General features: G+C 44.9%; 1 protein-coding gene across 1 annotated transcript in view; it reads right to left on the bottom strand.

Moving 5' to 3' along the window:
• Nucleotides 1-2,846: 2,846 nt before the first annotated feature.
• The window catches only part of Xrcc5 (X-ray repair cross complementing 5), an 87,752-nt gene continuing 71,060 nt past the window's right edge, over nucleotides 2,847-19,538 (bottom strand). Inside the window, exons 17-21 of the mRNA XM_021156574.2 lie at nucleotides 15,896-16,005; nucleotides 14,181-14,277; nucleotides 13,885-13,952; nucleotides 3,834-3,905; nucleotides 2,847-3,093 (exon numbers count right to left, since the gene is read on the bottom strand). Coding sequence (XP_021012233.1) covers nucleotides 3,079-3,093; nucleotides 3,834-3,905; nucleotides 13,885-13,952; nucleotides 14,181-14,277; nucleotides 15,896-16,005 — 362 coding nt within the window. The 3' untranslated portion in view covers nucleotides 2,847-3,078. The remainder of the gene's footprint in view (nucleotides 3,094-3,833; nucleotides 3,906-13,884; nucleotides 13,953-14,180; nucleotides 14,278-15,895; nucleotides 16,006-19,538) is intronic.

Genomic DNA, 19,538 nt, shown 5'->3' with positions numbered 1-19,538 from the left:
CACTGGTGGATCGGCTCTTGGGTGCACAACCTTTGTTTTGTTCCTGTGAATGGTTATGCAGAGTCTTGGCTCTGGTCATAAGCATGAGGACTCTTTCTGACTGTTAAGGAGAATAGAACAGGTCCAGGTTTAAACAGCAGGGCATCTACATAATACGAACAGCAAGAACGAGCGTACTGTGTCTGGTGAGAACGTGAAGACTTACCCATAACCACCCGCGGCAAATGAAGAAGAGGATGCCCCCGGACTCCTGGGCTTCCCTGCTCCCTGAGGCCACTCCCCTCTACAGAGGATGCCACACTGTCCCCCTCACCTGTCCCCATCTCCTCAGCCCTGCCCTAGTTTATGATACAACCTTCACCAACACAAAGGCTAGAAACTAGCCAGGCCCGGCTACTGCCTTGCTCCCCCAGAGTGTGGGTGGCCTTCCTTCCACACGCCTCTTTATCCTGCCCCCAGCCCTACACAAGCAGATCATCAAAACATTTACCCAGCAAATCAGACCTGTTTCCAAATGGAGAGTCCTGCTGCAAAAATAAGTTCTATTTCTCAGATTTGTCAAAGACTACCTCCTGATAACTGCATATATTCATGAGCCCTACCAATAATATAATCTTTAGCATACTGAAAAGGTAACAAATCCCACTAACATCCCAGAGTCCCCCTCAGTTCCCTTAGCCATCCCGTATCACAGTGGTTCTCAGCCTTCCTAATGCTGCAACCCCTTACAGTTCCTCTTGTTGTGGTAAGTCCCAACCATACAATTATTTTTGTTGCTACTTCACAACTGTAATTTTGCTACTATTATGAAACAGATATTTATCTGATTTTCAATGGTCTTAACCCCTATGAAAAGGTCATTTGACCCCAAAGCAGTCTCCGTACAGATTGAGAGCCACTGCCATATAGCAGGTGGGCTTGAAGAATGTGTGTTGGAGACAGGGCATGTTTTGGGGAGCTGCTTCCCCTACACCGCCAGCCACGCCTGTCCCCATTACTCCTCTGCATAGCCACGGCAGAACGCCCTATCACTGGGGAGGTTCTGTCTTCTCCAGGCATTTTATCCACAGCCAAATGCAAGAGATTGCTTTAACACCACTGCTCAAAGGTGCTCCTACATTTAAAACTATTGGTTGAACAAAGATGCCTACAGCCTGTAGCTAGGCAGAAGAGAGATAGGTGGGGCTTCTCTTCCAGGGCTTGGAGTCTGAAGCAGAGACCTGGGAGGGGGGGGGGGCAGATAGAACATGGCAAGTCATATCTTGGAATTATTGACAGGGAAATAGATAAAATAGCACAGACGGTTGATATCTGCCCAGCCCCATGCTTTAAGGCTTATGTTTTGTGATTTTTTTATTTGGGAACTGAATGATCTAAGGTGGAGTAGAAACCCCCAAATAATGATTACTACGTTCTGAGGCCTAGTCTGTGGCTGATGGATGACAGCTCAGCGCTTATTGCTTTCCAAGGCAAGTTGTCAGCAGAAAACCTGGGAGTTCTGCGGACCTGCAAATCTCACTTCACAGAAATGAAATTAATCCAAAATGCAACGCGCCTACTCACAACAGTTCCACATATCATAGGCACCTATCACTGTGCCTACAAGACAAGGATGTGGAAACCACACGCAATTCAGTCCTTTCTCACTTCTGTTCCATGGAGCTGACAGCACACACCACTGTGCCTACAAGACAAGGATGTGGAAACCACATGCGATTCAGTCCTTTCTCACTTCTGTTCCATGGAGCTGACAGCACACATCACTGTGCCTACAAGACAAGGATGTGGAAACCACATACAATTCAGTCCTTTCTCACTTCTTCCCGCTCTACATGTAACCTAAGTGAAAAAGCATCACAAGGAGGGAGGGGTGATGGAAGGAGAGATGGCTCAGCAAAGTGCTCTTGCAGAGGAGCTGAGCTCAGTTCCTAGCACCCAAAACAGTGGCTAACAGCTGTGTAAGTCCCAGAGGATCTGATGCCCTCCTCCAGTTCCAGCAGGCTCCTGGACTCACACGCATATGCCCGCATCGTGACAAACACGTGCACGAGTGATTAAAAAGAAAAGTATCATAAGATCAATAAGGCTAAACCAACTCACACATTTTCTAGTTTGATGGGACAGATGTTATCAACAGGGAATCCCCACGCTGAGAAGGCAGGAGGCCTTACAGGGCCACACTTCCGGAGCCATGCTGAGGAGGAGCGACAACAGTGCACTAGACTTTAAGGAATGAAGCTTTCACTTCATCCGGGGCATCCGGGGCTTTCATTGTCCTTGCTGGGGATGCTCTAAAAGGGCACCTGAGCTGAGTGTGGTAAATCCCAGCACTCAGGAGGCAGAGGCAGGCTCAACTCTGAGTCTGCGGCCAGCTTGGTCTACCAAGTGAGCTCCAGTACAGCCAGGGCTCACAGTGAGGCTTCTGTCAGTATGACAGAGACTGGGCTGAACAAAGGCCTTCTCTTCACAAGAACACTGCCATTCCCAAACTGACGTGCAGGGTGACACTGCCCTTCCTACCCGTCAAAGTCACCTGAACAAGCTAAAGTGGGGGTGAAAATGCTTTAAGGTCAGCCATTACTTATGGCTTTCCCCACCGCCTACCTGGTAAAAACTAGGCACTGCTGCTCCTTCTGCATGAGGTGTTCTTACCACTGGCAGACCCAGGGAATGACTCCTGAACTGGGCCAAGAATCACACCCGGGGCCACGCCATGGCTCCAGGAGTCCACTAACCTCACCTGATTGATTCCTCACCATCACAGCAGGGTAGGATGAAGTCTATTTTCCAGAAACTTCTATGCATATGTATAATATACCAATAAGAATGAGACTTCACACAAGAAATGATATACCAATCAGAAAATAATGACTCTTTATAAATTTGAATAGGGTCTAACTTATTCCTTGTAATATATGTGCTTGTGGTCACTCTGTAGAGACCTGGAGTGACTCATTCCCAAGTTGTCTGCTAGGATGACGGCCAGAGCTTCACATCCCCCTGCACGGCCTCAGGGATGCTGCCGGAGCTCTCAGCAGCACGGAGCTGGCACTCTTGGATTCCCCACACATCCATGATCTATATCATGTCCAGCTGTAAACAAGAACAACATATTCAGAAAGGAACCAGGCTACCCTTAGACCTGCAGTTCCAGTTAGCTACACACACAAACCTGTACTAGTATTCTCTGCCAACTATTTTAAGACCTAAACACTAAATATCTTCTCATTTCAACCCTAAAGACTTTTCCACAAAAAGGCTGACAGCATAGTGTGTGGTCATCACTCCAGTTTTCCTGTGATACTAAAGTGCACGGTTTTCCCAAACATGGCTGCAAAAGCCCACATTTGCAACTTCCTAGCACCCACAGCATGGTGTGGCAAGGGCTGCTTTCAAAGGCCTATCAGTCTGCTTTGTTTCTATTTAGCTAATTGAGAACATTTAGGAAGTGGGCTTTTAAAAGGATGTTTGTATTTGTCAACCCACACAAACTGCACGATACACTGCTTATTTCTGGTTAAGAACAATTTCAGTAAATTATAACATTTTTCTTCTAAGGGAATGGCTTCCCCGGCTCTTTTCTAGCTTTTCAGAGGGGAGGATTAATCTGAATGAACACTATAATTGAAACCACAGAACATAGGAATTCCCATTATGAGATTACCTATATGATTAGACTTGTAACGGTAATAATTAACAGTGCAAGGAGTGTCTGGTGTGTGTGAGGTTAGTGCACAAATAAGCGCCACGTCTGCAGTGACAGGTTTGGTGGCTGCATTTACAGCTCAGACAACTTGGTCTTTAAACACCTGGTGCGTGTTAAAAGTACTTACTAAATCATCCACATCGCCAGCTTCTTCAAGTCCCGCTGTATCTTCTTTTGCTTTGTCTTTGGGGACCAGAAACTATAAACAGAAAGTCAGTCATGACAATAGAATGATCATTTTTGTCTTTTTTGACAAAAAGAACAGACAGACACAGAAAGGCTCTGAGACACAGGAGCTCAGCCAGCGCTCCTTCGTCTGTTAACATGAGGGCTAGTTTTGAGGGTCGATAGTCCACAGTGGCTCTCACTAGAGAGTTCTTGTGGAGAAGGGAAACATCAGTGCTTGGTAAGGATGAGAAGGCACACACCCGATATCTCATGCCTTCCGCGGGGCGCGCTGGCATGTTCAGGCTAAGAAAATAATAAAACCCCTTTCCCAAATCAAACCAGCGCCTCTTGTCTCATTTGAAAGGAGCAGAAGAATTAAGCAGGATTATAATCATCTATTTATTCCTGAACACAACTGAGGACAAACAGCATCAGAGAACAAAATGGTGAGCATGGGAGGCTGTTTGGTCTTTCGTTTGAAAAGAGGCAGATAAAAACACTCCACATCAGTGAACTAAGGCAGAGACCTGGCGAGTCTGTTACAGATTCAGGAGTGATATTCAGAGTTTTAAAAGTACCGAGTGGCTCTGAGAATGATCTGAGCATCACTCCCCACCCTGCCCCTCCAAGACTGAAAAGCAGGCCATCTTTTCAGACTTTGGGGCACGTGGCAACTGCATGTAAAATGTGATCTAAAACCTACTGTCCCAAAACAGGTGGCCTTCCTGTAGCACCTGGACTCCAGGTAAGGTAAGCTGAGCCTGCTGAAGTGTTTGAAATGGGGTAGTAGCAGTGGGCATGGCTCCCTGCTATTCTGTGTGGTAAGCAAGCCTTCCGGGTCAACCCCGTCTCCATGCGACAGAGAAAACATGTGATTGCAGGTTTCCTGCTTTCCTAACATGAATACTGGCAAGACTGTTTTCCCTATGAATCCTATTATTCTTATGAGCCATGGGGTGACCATGACCTTTGAAACTCAGAGTATACCTTGAAGATATCTCCTTAACAACCATAAAGCACTGTCCCCGTTAAGTAAGCGGCTGTGCACAGCACACCCCAGAGCTCTGCTCAGGCGCAGACGCACGCACTCAAACACACTGGCTCTGTTCTCAGCACTGGGATGGAAGCCATGGCAGTCTGCTAACGGCTTCTCTTCCCTGGGTTTTTTCCTCACTTCTTGTTGATCTCCATTTTGACTGAGATTCTTAAAGGATGTTATGGATCTTCCCATAGTCCTTTGGTGACCCTCCACACTATCAGAGAGAAGATCCAGGGCAGACAGTCTGAACAGAACTCTAATGAAGCTCAGGCGTCACTGTACTATATATTTATTCTAGGTGATATTAATAAAAATATCTAAGGGCCAAATGCAGATAAAGGAAGTTTTGCCCATGGCTTACTGTGTCATGGTTTACTGTGTCAAAGGTTAAAAATAAGCTGTGCTCGCCCCTTTATTCTTAATCTTCATACTTGTCCTGATTACTGTACTATAATGATTATTCCCTACCTTGGCCCTTCCACTCATTACCATTAACCAACACAGACAATTTCCCACATGTTGGAGATACATAGCTGAGACTTACTGAGTTAGGATAAAAAAAAGTAAAAGGTTCTTGCTGTACCCCTGTGAGGCCACAAATCACCAGCACCTCCTAGGAAATGACAAAGCCCAAGGGCTCGGTGGCAGCAGCCCACTACATATTGCCCCTCAGTCACCTGAACGGTGGTGGGGACTCCTGGATGAGTCTAGAGACGCCCTAAGGCATCTTGGCATCCATCCTCTGAAAGCTCCAGTTCCATAGCCTCCCTGCCTGCAAGGCCTGTCCACAGCACTGTTAAAGGGTAAATTAACATAGGACTGCCGCACGCACAATATTGAGGGATATACAACTAAACACAAATGGCACATCTCTGAGATGTGGCCAAACTCCTAGGAAGAGCACAGTGGCAGGGGAAAGAAAGAGAACGGAGAACTGGGGTTTCCACCAAGTGCAGAGCCCCCGCGGCTGACTCCCTGATGGATCTGCTCTTGCTCCTGAATAAACAGATTACGGCTAAAGGCTCGGCTGCCTCCCTATCCTCCCCAAAGCCCCAGGAGAGGCTGATCTCTTCCGAAGATTCCCTCCTCGTCAGTTTTTTTTTTAAGTTAAAAATATTTAATATCAGATAAAAACACTGCTGGCAGTTTAACATGGCACATTTCATACATAGTCAAAGGGTAAAATATTACTGGGAAAAACTAATAGGCCGTTTGGTAATTTGTTGTCCACATAAAAGCAATGAATAGTGACGTATTTAATGTCCATTATTACAAAACTTTTTGAGAAAACTCAGTTATCTCTAACATGTTCTGCTAGGAGAAAAGAAAACCGTATCGTTTAAAATCTATATGATACTGGGCAACAATCATCAGTGCTTTTCTAGTAATCTATAAATTTCTTCAGCTCCTCATCAGTTTTAACAGCAGTAACTTCTAGTCTGCGTGGTGACAGGCCAGCTAGAGATCCAGCGCTCAGGGACCACTTTGCTTTATCAAAGAACCAACTTCTTAGATCGCAGCAGAGAGGGCTAAGAGTCACTCCCGCCTTCTGTCGTTCTTTTCCTCTGCAATACGCTGAAGCGGAGAAAACCCAGAATGTACACCTGGTGACATGCTTTCCCCTTCCTCAAACCACCGTCATTTACTTGGCGTTACCACAAAGAGCCTGCTTGTCTACAGACCATTATGACATGATAAACAGTACTACCTCTAAGTACAGCAGACACAGCTGGTCCCATCCAGAGAAATGGAACCAATAACCCTTCATGCTAGTCTTCTCCATGCTAGTCTTACTTCTCCATTACGACTAAAAGCAACAATCAGGCCTTTATCAACACCCATATTAAAAGCACATGGATGTGGTAGCTCACACACGCAATGCCAGCGTTTGGAGGTTGAGGCAAGTGGATTGCTGGGAGTTCCAAACCAACCGGGTATACATAGGAAGGTCCAGGCTAGTCTGGACCATAAAGTAAGATTTTTGTCTCAAAACAAATTACCAAGGCTTTTACTGGGCACCATCCAGTGACTATTGATCCTTCAAAAACATCAGTAGTGGTACAGGATTGTCGAGCTAGCACAAAGCCCTGAGTCCAATCCCTGACACTATAGCAACAAAAGTCAAGAAAACAAACAAACCAAATAAAGCCACATCTCAATCATGAGGTGAAGAAAGGGGGATCAGGTCACCCCCTACTGTATAGCAAGTTAAAGCCAGCATGGGTTACATGAACTCTGGCCTAAAATCCCACAAGGTTACCTAAAGTGACATGGACAGCTTACTTCAGTCATAAAGACAGACTGCAGCAGAGGGACTGTGCAGCCCGATGTGCAAAACACGGCCAGAATGTTAGCTCGGCTGCTTTCTCAGGAGCCCTGGGCGAGGACTTGACCGTCTTAAAACCAATTATTCCCAAAGGCCTCCAGCTCACAGGTCTGTGCTTAGCCTCAGATGAACAAAGGCAGGAAAAAATGCTTATGTAAGTGGAAATGCGCTAGTTATAGGGAGTATATGCAATTTATATGCAAGTGTGTACTAGAATATCTACCATATCTTCATTTGCAGATGTCAAAATCTCCAAACAAAGCAAATGCCTGTCACCGGGAGAAAGGACTGAACTATGGTAGGCAGAATGGGTACTAGGGACACTACCCAGCCAGAACACAGGTGAGAGACCAGGAGGAAACCACAAAGGTTCTGACTCCAAGTACATGAGGGCCAGCAGCAAACAAAAAGGCTCCCCTGACAGTAGTGGTAATGCAGGAGATGTGAGGTTCTGGCTGGGAAGGTACTGGAGGACCTTTTGGGCAGCAGACATTCAGGTATATGCTCTTTAAGAATCCATCAAGTAGCACACACATGATGCTTGTGAATGTTTCCTACATGTAAGGTCTGCCTTCATAAAAAGTTAAATGTAAAAATCACCACGATTGCTGTGTGTGGTAGCTCACACCTTTAATACCAGAGGCGGGGTGGAGAATGGGGGTGGGGGGGAGAGAGAAAGAGAGAGAAGATAAGAGGAAGAGGAGGAGGAGGAAGAGGAGGAGGAAGATGAAGGAGAAGGAGGAAGAAAAAACTCAAAAAATAAAATAAGACAAAAAAAAAAAAACCTACCAAGCTTTCAATAACCATTAGGTAAAACTTAAAACACACGCGCGCGCACACACACATGCACACGCACACACATACCACTTTCACCACTACTCCACAACATCCAGAAAAAAATGACATCAATGATTTAAAGCAAAAAGGAACAAAAGAAACATTCACAGGGTCCAACAGAGACACCCACCAGTTAGAGAAATGATTCCCATGTATCATTCATTAATTCTCATTCTCTCTCTCTCTCTCTCTCTCTCTCTCTCTCTCTCTCTCTCTCTCTCTCCCTCCCTCCCTCCCCCCCCCTCCCTCCCTCCTTCCTTCCTTCCTTTTCCTTTTTTAGACAGGGTCTGGCTATGGTCTTGAGCTCAGGACCCTCAGCCTCATGAGGACAGGGTTTACAGGCGAGTGTCACCTTGCCTAGAAAGAAACAGTTCTTTCGAGACTGCCTAACTAGTTCAGAGCACTAACTCTCCTTCCAGACGGCCTGAGTTACAGAAGAAGCTGAAGCTGTCTGTAACTTGGGTTCCAGGGAATCTGATGCCCTCTTCTGATTCTGAGGGCACTTGGCATGCACATAGTGCACATACATACATGCAAGCAAAATACATATAGACATAAAATTAAAAACACCCTACTGTGCCGGAGGTCAGAGGAGAACTCCAGGCCAGTCCTTGCCTTCTCCCACAGTCCCTTTTTCTTTGTTGTGTACTAAGTGCTTTACCCCAAAGCAATCCCCCAGCCATAAAAGCATCTTTAGTATAAAAGGTTCATTGATATTAGGGCAGGCACAAAAGCCTAACTCTGCACATGACACAGACAGGATGCGCTCTGAAGTGGAATCACAGTTCAGGCTCTACTTTACGGTCTCTAGGTCACTGTAAGCAGGTCTGGGTGGTGCCAGTTACTCATGGAAATGAAGCAAGTGGAGACAAGTGTGTTTTAGTGACCGTTGGGCAAAGGTTCTACTGATAAGATCATTCATTCACTTGGGAACCAAGGCCCAGTGCAGTGCACAGAGACTGGCATTTTAATCTTGCTGCCTCTTCTCACAGTCTAGCCCCATTTAAGCTTTCTAGGGCTTGGCTTCCCAGTGGTAACAGGATGGTATTTCACTCCTGTAGGCTCTTAGAAGGTCACTGAGAAAATCAGAGTGGCAGTGAGAACCACTGGGTCTGCAGTGAAATAAATACAAAATTTATTCCCATTATTTCCTTCTCTTATCTGAATATGGTATGTACACATACACTTGTCCTAAATGAATATCACACAATGTGGAAGTTAAACTATTATCATATAAACATTTGATATAAATACTAAATTCAGGGCTACAAATACTTGCTACATACACATGAGAACTTGAATTCAGATCTCAGCAACCACATAAATAGCCAGATGTGACCTGCCTACAAGACGTGCTAGTGCGACAATGGCACAAATGTTATGGTAATAACCAACCACTTTCAGACTGAATTTAAGGCCCATCCCATGAGATGGAACATGCACCCAACACTGCAAAAACAGCCAAGAATCTGAGGCTAAGTGATTGGGCCTAGAGGCAAATCAACTACTGTTCTGCTAAAGAATACAGCAATAATATGGCTCCTAGTGAAACTGCTATGCCCACAGGCCAGTGCATGACTGGACCCTCGGGAGAGAGGCATCTTCTTGCAATGGATGTGTTCTTTTGAGTTTTGGTTTTATTGTTGGTTTTTGAGATGGAGGAGGGAAAGAACATGAAGTTGGATGGGTAGGGAGGTGAGAAAGATCTGAGAGGAGTTGGGGAAGGAAAAAGCATATGATCAAAACACTCCTTGTTTTTGGAACATAGATAAGCATGTATACATTCATTCTCTGCTCTTTGCTGGTTATGACTGGTTGCTTCTGTCCCACAATGAGGTATTGCAACCTGGAAGCGGAAGTCAAATAAACCCTTTGGCCCCTAAGTTGCTTTCTGTTATGGTGTTTCATCACAGCAAAATCGTGACTCTCTTTCTCAGAGGACTATGGTGGAGCATGATAGAACAGGGTATCTTAAATTTGAAAGAAGATATCTTCCTCTGGCCTCCATGTATACACAGGTACATGTACCCCACATACAACTTATATACACACATTACACTCACACATGTACATACACACACATGCATAAAATATTAAATTAGTAGAAGCACTAAAAATGTGGAAAAAAAAAAGAAAGAAAATGGTGTTTTCTTGGCACACTATGGAATCTGCAAGGCTGATGTAATGCACTGTGGCAGTGGCTGTAAGATAACGCTTACCACAGAGCCTCTCATTGAGCTGCTACTCCATGGATTCAGCTGCACTTCCTGGGCTCTCAACTGACATAAAGTGGAGTTTTACTGCTAGTGAAACACTGTTCAACACGCAAGAAGGAACCAGGCAGCCAGTGACAGGAGAGCTGCTCCCACCTGCGTTCACTATGCTACGTCTACTCAAAGATGGTGACAGCCCGAGTTGTCTTAAACTGCAACTGCATCAGTTCTGCGATACTAGAATCATCTAAGGACTCCACCTTATCCCTAACAATTAGCTGGCACTTCCCTCTAAAGCTTAATCATCAGCTAGTAAAACTCCTGCTGCATAGGCTCTGTGCTCTTTACTCTGGAAGAAGATACCACACGTGCAACATTGCATCACACAGTCTGAAAAGGCTGTATCCCTTTAGATTCCTTCCTTCACTAACTCCATAACACATAGGAGATGTGACGTTTTTGGCTAAGATGTGTTGCTGGGAGGAAAGCCTACCTTTTGAACATCAGCATTCCCCACTTTCTTTAAAAATTGGAGTATGTAGTCAATCTCACCAAGACGACAGATTTTCATAGCACATAGTGATTAGAATTAACTTATACGTGAACTATGTTTAGCAAGAGCTGACTGGCAGAGCTTTACTCCCTAGGCCTGATGCCCAGCTGTCCCCTCAAATGCTGTCTGGATGTTGCTGTGATGATATTTTGTAGGTAAGATGAACATTTATAAAAACCGACTTTAAGAACACCCTTGATAATGTCAGTAAGCCTCATCCAATCAGGATGACATCCGATCAGCCTTGGACAATACAGCAGGTGCCTTAAAGTCAGCTAGACCTCTCTTTGCTGGACAAGAGACTGCAAAGCTCTCATCTCCCTGATAACGTGCATAAGATGTGTCCAGATGAGTCTCATCATCTGTGGGGAACAGAGACTGACAGATAAATTTCCTTCCCATTGACGATGTTACCTTGAGACAGCCTTTGCTTTTGAAGGGACACACTCTGTTATTTTTAACTGTATAAGGTCATGGGTCAGTGGCAGCCAGCACCCATCATCACGAAGGATAAAGGCAATCAAAGTACCTGTCTTTACCAGTGTATGATTTGAGGTCCTCCCTGGCGAGGCTTGGCATAAAAAGCCTATACCCACACTCAGCCTGTGTGTGCCTGCAAGGGGAGGCAGACAACTGAAAAACTTACTGAGTGCTCTCCCTTCTATAAAAAGGTCAAGTTGTAGGATAATACAATGTGATGATTGACAATTTCCCAATTCAGGTCACTTTTTATTTTCTAGTCTAACTTTAAGCCAAACTTAAATGCAGAAAACCATGGAATTTCTTTCTTTTTATAAGGTCTGGGTTAAACAGATACAATCAATCAGTCAATCTCTCTCTCTCTCTCTCTCTCTCTCTCTCTCTCTCTCTCTCTCTCTGCCTCCCTCTCTTCTAATGGTGTTTCTTTTAGGACACTGATTGATTTCAGCACTGTATAAAGTGACAGAAATGAAGCTGCACATTTGAGCAATGCTCTCAAGCCCATGGTTCCCGGCTCCAACTGTGGCAGAAGTGGCTCCAGGTATTGTGGACACTGAGATGGCAGAGCATTCTTCTGAGCTCTATGATCTCCATGCTCAAGAGCAGGCCCATTCCTGTTCATAACAAAGACTTATGCAGCACAGGTCAGGTAGCAGAGTGCTTCCACAGTAAGTGCAAGGCCCTGGGTTCAATTCCCAGCACTGCAGGTACCAGTGTGGGGATGTACACCTGTAATCTCAACACTGGGAAGATGGAGGCAGCAAGGTCAGAATTCAAGGCCAAGCTGAGGAGATGGCTCAGTAGGAAAGGCATGTGATGAACAAGCATGAAGACCTGCATTTGGATCCTCAGTAGCCGTGTGAAAGCTGTAGTGCCCATCTGTAATCCCAGGGTTCCTACAGTAAGATGGGAAGGAGGAACAGCAGACACCCCAGAAGCTGATGGGCCAGTGACACTGTCACAGGCAGTGGTGAGAAGAGACCATGTCTCAAACAGGAAGACAAGTATAATAATACCCAAGACTGTCCTCTGACCACCACACCCATGTCATAGCATGAGCTTGCCTGTACTCACAATGAACATACAGGTACACACACACACACACACACACACACAGAGTGATTTTGTTTTCAAGTTCAAGGCCTTCTTCCTCAGCTACATGGAGAGATCAAGGCCTGCCTAGGCTATAGATCCTGTTTCAAAAAAAAAAAATCAATCAAACAAACAAACATAAATAAATAAATAAACAAGAAAAAAAACTTTTCAAATCAAAATACTTAGTAAAAATTAGCTAGCTTTTCTCCTGAACACTACTTTGGTTCCTGTCTAATGCCTTTTCTGAGTTGAAACTTCCTGGCATTTCCCCTTTGGCCTGAAGGTAGATGAGTAATAACCATTCCCAGTGTTGCCCCTGCCATTCCTTACAGCTACTCTGGCTCTCCAGCCCCAGACCAAGTTCTCCTTCCCCACTGTGCTTACCTCTGAGTCTTCAGCACAGCCCTATGCACCCAGAACTGACCACCTGAGCTTCCAGGGCCCGAGTGTTAGTACCTAAGCCAAGTGACTACGATGCCACAGCTCAGTCTCCTGCCAGCTACCAGGTCCTGTGCTCCTGAGACGAGGTCAGCCTGTGTCTGCAACTGAAGCAGGCTGTTATAAACCATGTACCCTGAGCTACTCAATTTAATTTCATAAAAATTTCATTACAACCTTGAAGTACAAAGAAGAATTACTGAACTAAACAGCTACATATATTTGACTGACAGCTGAGTCAGATTTAATATTCAATACATCAAATAAGGAGGCCTTAGCCTAACAAATGTGCCAATCAAAAGCTGTGGGTTCTGTATATGTGGAGGTCATTCATTGAAAACACCTGGCTAGTCCAGTGCTAGACTGGGAGTCTCTCTACCAGCTCCACAATATAGTCACAAAAATAGCTTTAAAACCACAAACAAATCACTCCTGAGACCTGCCTCAAACCAGCAGAATCTTTGGAGTGTCTCTCTCTTTGTTTTGTTTTAGTGCAAGGGAACAAATCCAGTACCTCAGGCATGCTATTTTAGCCAATAACTCTACTGTGGAGCGCCAGTCCGCAGCCTTTGCTGTTTAACCAGTATTTAAGAGATACTGGGAGGGTGCAGCCCATGGCTCAGTGGGGAAGTGTGTTTGCCATCAAGTCTGACAAACTAATTTAACCCCTGGAACCCACACGATGGTAGAAGCCGACCAATGCCCGCACACACACACAATGTCATTTAAACAAAAATTTAAGGTGGAAAAGAGAGGGATGGGAGAGTGGTCTGTCACAGCTTGTATTAGGATCTGGGCTACGAAGGAAATAGGCTGTGACGTTTAACGGTTCTGTAGTTACTGAAGCCAGGACTACAGGTGGCTTCTAGAGACACAACCATTGGAACATGAACAGGCTGCATGCCTGTTCTGGGAGTGCAGCTGCAGCTGAGGCTGTTGACCTGGCTGATAAGGAATGTGTTCACTGTGTAAGGAGCTCCCTCGTGGGGTAACTCGTCTAAAGACAGGGAGGGTATCAGCTCTCAATACCTTTGTGGCTTCCTCAGCTGTGATAGTGCTTCCTGGGCCTTCGTCTTTGGTGATCAGAGTAACTCCATCTACAAAGTAAGGTGGAGAACAATGGAGGTGCTTTCCAGAATCAACCATGGGCCTCCACATGCATGTGCACACACATACACACACACACACACATGTAAGTGCCCCAAACATACAAAATGCATACTCACATACATGCATACCACACATGAAAATGAAAAACTTAAAAGGAAAGTTTTTATGTATATTTTAAGTAGCATAAATATTTGAAGAAAACACCACCACCTTACCCTGAACAACAATTTCCCAGAAATGATTTAATTGTTTAATTTCCACTTTCTCTCGAAGGGCTTCCAGGAAGCTGTTGAAGCGCTGTTCTTCTGAAAACTGGAGGTGGACAGGGAACAAGAAGCAAGTCAGAGCAAGCAAACATCCTTCAACCAATGCACTGCACTTGAATCCATCAGAAAGAGTGCACTTCCGTAACTGGAAGCCAGCAACTCAGACGGCTCTGCTCTTTGAGAAGCAGAGAGCCGTCTATCCACGGAAGGCACAGAGCCAGGAGCCACAGAGATCTTGGCAGCTTAGAACTTACAGTTTACTGGATGTTCATGCCCTGATCATTTGACTTTAAGACTGGTCAATTTATCTATCTTTGTATCCCTTTGTGATTACGAGACTGACCATAGGCCCTCACTGGGCTGCATTAACCAGCAGTGACAACCAGTCTTGGACTGTCTCCATCCCTGCCTCTCACAGCTCAAGTCACTTAACTTTAGTCATATTATTTCAATTATAAATCTTTCTATATGTCATTTCCAAAATGTGTATTTTAATTAAGAGACATACACATCTTGGTTCCCTGGAGCATGCCTAGCATCCTAGCACAGGGGGAATGGAGGGTAGGGGATGAGGAATGCAAGGCCAGCCTTAGCTATATTGAGAGTTCTAAGCCAGTCGGGATCACTGAGACCCTGACAAGACCACTCAGAGGGGAAGGAAAGGAGAAATACATGCCATCATGTACCAGAGAATCTGAAAGGTCTCTAGGGAACAAAGATCCACTTGGTATTTTGTTTCTTTCGATGAGTTTCGTGTTCTTTTTAAAAAACTAATTTTACTCTTAACACAGGTCTACATGAAGAAGGACCAATCTGTCTCTGTTCTCTTTTGCTCCTCTTCCATCTTGCTCTCTTCTTTGTTATGTGATGCAGATGAAGCACAGGGCTCCGTCCACACAGGCTGCTGAGAGGAACAGTCCTAGACTTCCTTCTGTTTTCCCACCCAAGTCCTAACCTGACTCGTGGTGGGAACGGGGCACTCGTCTGGACCACCCTTAGCCTTTTCTTGGTTCTGCATTTCCAAAATTTCATTGTTTTTAATCTGTAGAGTATCTGTATCATCTACTTCCGAGTCTTTTACTCTAATTTTGGCCATTTTCTAATTTTCCCGTCATTCTTCCTAAGCACCTAAATTAATCAAGTATTTATTTATTCAGCAAATATTTAATCAGCACCTACACAAAGACATACTCAGCAACTGGGCCAACTTTAAAGCACACCTTCCATTTCAAATTGGTTCGCTTCTTGCTTAGATGGAAAAAGGCCCACAAATAATCTGAAAGAGGTTTATAAGTGTGTTCTGTAAGTCCCTAACAAAATGAAGAAAACTCACTCCCAGCACTGGGAAACTACTGCTGTGTGTAGGGTTCCTTGTCTCTCCTGGCGTTCATACACCTATCCCATCTCTATAAACCCCTCTCAGCACTCACACGCATATATGCCTTTCATCAATTTTCCTAGATGAGTTAGTTTATCCCCACCTACCACACCACGACCTCCACTGCTCCCGAGAGATGACGATGACAGGCACGTTTAGTCATTTCCACTTGGCATACTGCACAACTCCCAGTGAGAACGATGCTTTCCGAAAGCTAGGCTTATCTGTGGGATGCTGCGCGCCCCTGCCCTGTGTCAGCTGCTGGAAGATGGGTGAGCACACTTACCTGAATGGCTTCCTCCCGGAAAGCTTTGATGCAGTCCATACTTTTCATAAAATACAGTGTTTCATTGGTATCCAAAAACTGTTCGATGTGACTTATTAACTGGAGACTCGCTAGAATATAAGATAATAAATTTATTCTCTCAGGCATGGGGATGTTTGTGAGAACATAGTACAATTCTTGGTACACAGCTGTAAGGGTGGACTCTTGGTCAAGAGTCTCGGAATCTGCATGCATACTAGCCAAGTTTCTTTAGGGAGGGAGATGATGCAAAATCCTATCTTAAAAGTCAGTATTTAAGAACTTTGGTGCCAGACATGGTGGTGAACGCCTTTATTCAGGAGACCCAGTATTCAGGAGACAAAGGCAGGCAGATCTATTTAAGTTTGAGGCCAGCCTGGTCTACAAAGCACGGGCAGGACAGCCAGGGCTACACAAAGGAACCCTGTCTCACGAAACAAAACAGAGCAAAACCAACCAAACAAACAACACAGAAAGAGAAGAGAAGAGAAGAGAAGAGAAGAGAAGAGAAGAGAAGAGAAGAGAAGAGAAGAGAAGAGAAGAGAAGAGAAGAGAAGAGAAACTTGGTAAAGAGGTAGAGAAACAGTTCAGTAGTTACGAGCACGTGATGTACTGTTCTTCCAGAGGCTGAGAGTTCTGTTCCCAACACCCACATCGGGCAGCTCACAACAGCTCTTAACTCTAGATCTAGGAAAGCTGACGCCCTCTTCTGGCTCCTGTGGGCACTGCAGTCACACGCACATACTCTTACACAGACGCACACATACATATAATTAAAAATAGTAAATCTTTGGAATAAAGAAATTTGGTAACACTATTTGTCAAGAAATAAAATTAAATTTCTAGAATTTTAGTGCCTAGAAATTAAGTGCCTAGAATTATAGCTAAGTTTTCCTTCTGCAGGTTGTAGTAGAATGGTTTGATTTATGCTTTTATTTGCTTGTTTCATTATAAATCTTGGGGGGGGGGTTGGTGGTGGTGGTGATGGGTTTTTGTTGTTGTTGTTGTTGTTGTTTTAGTTTGAACAATTCAAAGCTACCTTCCTTAAAATATTCATCAGAAATTAATCCTCCAGTTCCTCCCCCAACTCTGAGACTTGGGGTAAGTAACTGTCAAACAGCACCAGGCAATGAAAAGCAACGAGCTAGCACGGCCTACCCTTTACCAATCCCAGATCGCACTGGGAAAGAGCAGCCCACATTCGTCGTTAGAATGAGCGATCGTTACTGTATCTGTGCCCTTCCTGGACCTGAATATTTCCCGTGCTTCTTAGCACTGCACTAGCTCTGGGTACTTAATACCCAATAGCTGCTAGCAGGCAACGTATAAATGGCTTGGAAAGCAGAAGGACATTAATAATGTTATCATTTGCAAGGCAAGCTGAAACTCGTGGCTGCCTCACTAACAAAGAAAGAAGAACCCTTCAGCATGAAAACAGCAGAGGACATCGGGAACATGCCTTGGCCTCGGCAGAAGAAACCAATGGAGCCTGGACGTCGTGCCTACGGGCACGCGCTCCTTCATTCCTGGAGCCGCGCACTGCCTGGCTGCCTGACAACTTCTGGGGCAAGGCTGACATACCTACGGCTGCTATTTCCCAAAATCATGACCTCATTTGAACATTCTGTTTAAAATGTATGTGAGAGTGCAATAGTAAAGCAAACTGCTTTTAAGAGTCGCCGGTGAGGGCTTGCAGCCACTAACTCTATGAATCAGAGACCTGAACACTGTTCAGCGTCTTACAAAAGACCTGAATCAGTGCCAGCTACTCATTTCCGGAAGACCTCAAAGCATGCAGAAAGGATTTAAAGGGGAAAAAAAAGCATTTTCTCATCTCATATAGCAATTTCTCAGGAAGGAAAAAATATCCCCAAGAACCATTCCACTTCTCCTTCCAACCCGGAGATTATGATCTCCATTATTATAAAGCATTTGACAAATTTGAGGATTAAAGAAACACTTCCCTATGCAGTTTCAGAAATCTCCCCCAGTGTGTCCTCTGGCAGTAAATTAATATCCACATACTATTCAAAGGAGACACAGCACGTTCCGATGGTCTTCTTAGGGAGGTAAGTAATACAACCCTGATTACCTGGCAGGAGACAACCGTCAACAAGAAACTCAAAGCAAACAAAGCAGTTTCTCTTTTCAGCTTGCAAAGGCAAAATAACCAAATGTCTGGCATTTCTAATACAGTTCACGACAGCCTCCTTTTGCGGACGGTTTGATAAGAAGTTCACTTAGCATTATCTATCTAGGCACAAATAAATTCCCTTAGAGGTTAAGGACACTAATCCCAAATACCCCAAGTCCTCCATTTCTTCTGAAATGAGAATGAAGTATCTTAGGAAGCTATGGCGTAACTGTTTCTCTTTGCTTAGTTTACCAGCCACTTCATCAGCTTGTCCTAGTTAATATTTATTGTGTGACTGCTGTGTACAGGATATGATGCAGTGTTCCTTAGGATTCAGTAAGTTTAAGGTAAATCCCTTTCCTCTGAGGACTGAACAGGCTACTGGGGAATGTAATATATACACACACTAATAACAACAACAACAACAACTGTGTGTAAATATGAAGAAGGCTATGAATGTTATGAAATCACATGAACTTTAAATTGTTGGTGATTCAGGAGGCATCACCAGTGAACATGGCTCTTAACTGAGCAATGAAAGGTAGAAGGTGGCTTTCTTACAGCAGTTGGCTTTTCTCTCCAACAGCCCAGGCTTAGTACATAGAGTGCTCACAACACAAGGACATGAGTTCAGCTCCCCAGCATCCCTGTAGAAGGATCCCAGGGCATCTTGGCTAGGCAGTCTAGCCGATTTAAGTGGGTGGGTTCCAGGCTAAGTGAGAGGCGCTGTCTCAGAAGTAAGGCGAAGAGTAATAGAGGGAGAGATCCCAAATTGACCTCTGGCCTACACACACACACACACACACACACACACACACACGAGTGGGGGACAAAGACAGAGAAGTGGGGAGGGAGGGTAGGAGAGGGAGAGGAAGCGGGAGAGGGAAAAGAGAAGGAGAGAGAGAGCAGAGGTGGAAAGTGCCTGGAGTGACTGGGCAAGAGTGAGGGAAGAAGGAGTCAGAGTTGGACTGAAAGCACTGGTGCTCGTAAGCAACATGAGAGTGCATATTTGTGATGAGGGTGGAGCCTGGCTCCTTCGAAAGAATAGAATTAGAAAGGGTTCAAGGCCAAGGGCTTGGAAAGGACATTTAAAGACAGACAGAGGAGTGGGAGCTTGGCAGGAAGTCAAGAAGGACGTTCGCAGGAGCATATAAACCAGGACTTTGGAGCATGGGTATTAACAGAAGAAGAAGAAGAAGAGACTCTGTGCCCACATTTATGAAACAGCTACGAAAGGGGCAGATGGCTCAGTGGGTAAGGACATTTGCCACCAAGCCTGATGGTCTGAGTTCAGTCCCTGGAACACACAAGATAAACGGAGAGAATAAATTTCTACAAGTTGCCCTCTACAGGAGCACCATACTGTGCCTGCCCCTGCAAACACACACACACACACACACACACACACACACACAAATGGGAAAAATCTACAAGGAAATACATAAAAACACAAAGGATCAAGTGATAAAAGATTATGTCGTCTAGCACAGG

This window comes from Mus caroli, chromosome 1 (assembly GCF_900094665.2).
Source record: "Mus caroli chromosome 1, CAROLI_EIJ_v1.1, whole genome shotgun sequence".
Lineage (NCBI taxonomy): Eukaryota > Metazoa > Chordata > Mammalia > Rodentia > Muridae > Mus > Mus caroli.
Note: the sequence above shows the minus strand (reverse complement) of the source record. Positions and strands in the feature narration are given on the sequence as shown.